General features: G+C 40.5%; 1 protein-coding gene across 1 annotated transcript; it reads left to right on the top strand.

Moving 5' to 3' along the window:
• Positions 1–3,403: 3,403 nt before the first annotated feature.
• On the top strand, positions 3,404–3,922 carry LOC133832495 (uncharacterized mitochondrial protein AtMg00810-like). Its single transcript, XM_062262832.1, has one exon. The coding sequence runs from the start codon at positions 3,404–3,406 to the stop codon at positions 3,920–3,922; it is 519 nt and encodes a 172-aa protein (XP_062118816.1).
• Positions 3,923–4,126: the final 204 nt, after the last annotated feature.

Raw genomic sequence — 4,126 nt, 5'->3', positions numbered from 1 at the left:
CTTCTACTCAAGTCTGGAAAGTTTTGGAGGTCTATTTTGCTACACAAACCACAGCCAAGATTGATCAATACACCACTCAACTTCAAAATATCAAGAAAGGTTCACTGTCTCTTGATGGATATCTACTCAAAATCAAAGCTCTTATTGATAGACTTGGGTCTGTTGGTCATGTTGTCTCTGTTAAAGAACACATTGCAGCCATTTTCAAAGGCCTTCCACCTGATTATAATACCTTTATTGTCTTTGTCAACTCTCGCGCGGATTCGTATACAGTTGCCGAAATCGAGTCCTTGCTCTTGTCTCAAGAGCATCGGTTGGAGCTCCATACTCAAGATCATGATTCTGCTTCAGTCAACCTTGCTTACAATCAGTTTTCTAGGCCATGTGGAGGTAATTTTTCAAACCCACCTAGTTCTAATAATCGTCCTAATTTCTCACGAAATTCTCAGCCCCATTCGTCACGTGGTGCTTCTAATGCTAGTCTTGGCCGTGGCTTATGGAATCCTTATGCTACTGGCGGCAGAGGTGGGTCTTTCTCTCATTCTGGTGGTCATACTCGGTTTTCCACTCCCCAAGGCAGCACCTCTAATCAGCCATTGTGTCAACTTTGTGGAAGGCAAGGCCATGTTTCTTCAAAATGCTAGCAAAGGTTCAATATGGAGTTCCCTGGAATTGGTGTTGTTATGACAGACAAACATTCTGCCAATATTGCTACTACTGATTCAGTAAGTGATAGAGCTTGGTATCCTGATTCTGGTGCTACCAGCCACTGCACTGCAAATGAGAAAAATTTGATGAAGAAGGTTGAATATTTTGGGTCTGATCAAATTCACATGGGTGATGGTGGTGGCATTTCCATTCAAAATGTTGGTAAGTCTATCTTTAAACCTCCCTATTCCTCAAGATTTTTAGTCTTAGATAAGTTGTTACATGTTCCTCAAATCACCAAAAATCTCATTAGTGTCAACCAATTTACTAAAGATAACCATGTTTTCTTTGAATTCTATCCTGATTATTGTCTTGTCCAGGATCAGGTTACCAAGGACATTCTGATGGAGGGCACTGTTAACAAAGGTCTCTATGTTTTTCATCCTTCCTCACTGCATTTTGCACACCCAGCTTCTTCATTGTCTGTCAATAATACTCAATTGCATTCTTGTAATAAATCTTGTACTCCTTTTAGTTTGTGGCATAATAGGCTAGGTCATCCAGCTGCCAAAACTGTTCAAAGTATTATGTCCAAATGTAATATTTTTCCCAATAATAAGAATGCCTCTGATTTTTGTAGTGCTTGTTGCAAAGGCAAAATACATAAGCTTCCTTTCCCTCTCTCTGACTCACAATATACTCAACCCCTACAATTAATCCACTCAGACTTATGGGGTCCAGCACCTATGGTCTCCTCTAATGGGTATAAGTACTATGTTCATTTTATAGATACCTACTCTAGATATACTTGGGTCTATTTGTTGAAAACAAAATCTGAAGCTATGCAAACATTTATTAATTTCAAAACCCAAGTTGAAAATGAATTTAATTGTTCCATCAAGGCCTTGCAAAGTGATTTGGGGGGGGGGGGGGGGGGGGGGGGGGGTGAGTATAGGTCTTTACAATCCTATCTTGAACAACATGGTATCAAACATAGAGTGTCTTGCCCAACAACTCATGAGCAGAATGGTTTAGCTGAACGTAAGCATAGACATTTAATTGAAACCTCCCTCACATTACTAGCTCATGCTTCCTTGCCTCTTAAATTTTGGGGTGAAGCTGTAAGAGCTTCTGCTTTTCTTATAAATCGACTTCCCTCTCCTGTTATCCATCACAAAACTCCTTTACAACTTTTGTGTAACAAAGAGCCTGACTATTCTCAGTTAAAAGTCTTTGGGTGTGCATGTTATCCTAACATTCGTCCATACAATAAAAATAAGCTTCAGTTTCGTTCAATAGAATGCATTTTCTTGGGTTACAGCTTAAAACATAAAGGATACAAATGTTTATCCCCTACTAACTGAATCTACATCTCAAGAGATGTAATATTCAATGAAAATCATTTTCCCTATGCCTCTAATCTGTCCAAAAGTCTCTCTCCTGTCACTTCAAAATTGACAAGTCAAAATTCTGTCCATTTGCCTTTTTCCTCCTCTTTTTCGGCCCACTCTCCTATGAATGACAACTCACCTACTGCCATCTCTTTTGATAAGCCACCCATGCCTATCACATCATCTTTTATTCAGCCTCCCACGCCTATTACCATCCCCATTGTTCCTTTTTCTGACCAGCTAACTTTAATTAATGCCCCTATTTCTTCACATTCCCACATGCCTGTCCCACCTACCTCCTCTCTACATCACTCTACATGCCCCACGCCTATCTCCTCTTTGTCCCACACGGCTGTCCCTCCATCATGTGTCCAGCCTTCTCTCTCCTCCCCACCTGTCACTTCAAATCAATGCCCAACAGCTCCTTCTTCCTCTCCTCCTATTCAATCTATGACTGAACCATCATTATCTTTATCAAATGTTACCACTAACACTCATCACATGACTACGAGATCCAAAGCAGGGGTGTACAAGCCTAAAGTCTACATAGCCTCCAAAGAATCGTTGATTGTTACTGAAGCACTTACTAGTCCTGAATGGAAGTTGGCAATGTAGGAAGAGTTTTCTGCTCTACAAAAAAATGGAACTTGGTCCTTGGTACCTCTTCCTGTGGATCGAAAACCAGTGGGCTGTAAATGGGTTTTCAAGCTCAAAGAGAATCCAGATGGGTCTGTTCAGAAGCACAAGGCTCGACTTGTTGCAAAGGGATTTCATCAACAATATGGGTATGATTTTACTGAGACTTTTAGTCCAGTGGTGAAGCCTATGACTATCAGGGTAATTCTCACTCTTGCTTTGTCCAACGGATGGATTGTGAAACAACTAGATGTTAATAATGCATTTTTAAATGGTGTGCTTCATGACGAAATCTATATGCTCCAACCCCCTGGTTTTGAAAATTCTAATGCTCCTCATCTGGTTTGCAAGTTACACAAGGCTTTGTATGGACTCAAACAAGCTCCAAGAGCTTGGTTTGAGCGATTGAGGGCTGCCTTAGTATCTTTCAGATTTACATGTGCAAAATCAGATTATTCTCTCTTTGTTCGGCACACTAATCAACATATTACCATTGTTTTAGTTTATGTTGATGACATCTTAATCACAGGTGATAATTCGTTGGTTCTACAACATCTAGTTACTGATTTGGATAGAGCCTTTGCTCTAAAAGATCTTGGGGAGTTGAGTTACTTTCTTGGTGTTCAAATTGAGCACACCTCTGATGGCGTTCATCTTTCTCAAAAGAAGTACCTAACAGATGTCCTGTGTCGTGCCAAGATGCAATTTGCAATTCCTTGCCCACGCCAATGACTGGTGGTGAGAAACTCTCAGCTCAAGGAAGTGATCCTGTTCAGGACCCTCAACTGTACAGAAGTCTTGTTGGAGCTCTCCAGTATGCTACTATCACTAGGCCTGAAATTACTTATGATGTTAATAGAGTATCTCAGTTTATGCAAACTCCACTTCAGTCACATTGGAAAACAGTCAAGAGGATTTTAAGGTACCTAAAAGGGACTCTTGATTTTGGATTACACATGGGGAGGTCTAAAGAGCTGGGGTTGACAGGTTTCTATGATGTTGATTGGGCATCTAACCCTGATGATAGGAGGTCTACTTCTAGATTTTGTGTTTACCTTGGGTCCAATCTTGTTTCATGGTCCTCCAAAAAGCAACGAACTGTTTCTAGATCAAGTACTGAAGCAGAATATAGAAGTCTTGCTAATGTTACAGCTGAGATAACTTGGATCCAGTCTCTCCTTGCTGAGCTTCATCTACCTTCTTCACAACCTCCTATTGTTGGTGTGACAACCTCAGCACGGTATTGATGTCAGCTAATCCAATTCTTCATGCAAGAACCAAACACATAGAGCTAGATCTGTATTTTGTTCGTGAGAAAGTGATTAATGGAGAGTTGGTTGTTAAGCACACTCCTGCTCATGATCAGATAGCTGATGTACTCACCAAAGCTCTCTCAAGTTCTCGGTTTTTACTAATTAGAGACAAATTTAGAGTTGTTTCTTTATCCACTC

This window comes from Humulus lupulus, chromosome 4, assembly GCF_963169125.1.
Source record: "Humulus lupulus chromosome 4, drHumLupu1.1, whole genome shotgun sequence".
In the NCBI taxonomy this organism is placed as follows: Eukaryota; Viridiplantae; Streptophyta; class Magnoliopsida; order Rosales; family Cannabaceae; genus Humulus; species Humulus lupulus.
Note: the sequence above shows the minus strand (reverse complement) of the source record. Positions and strands in the feature narration are given on the sequence as shown.

What these genes read in the sequence shown, in the direction of transcription:
- LOC133832495 (XM_062262832.1), top strand. Translation starts at nt 3,404, where the DNA reads ATGACTGGTGGTGAGAAACTCTCAGCTCAAGGAAGTGATCCTGTTCAG.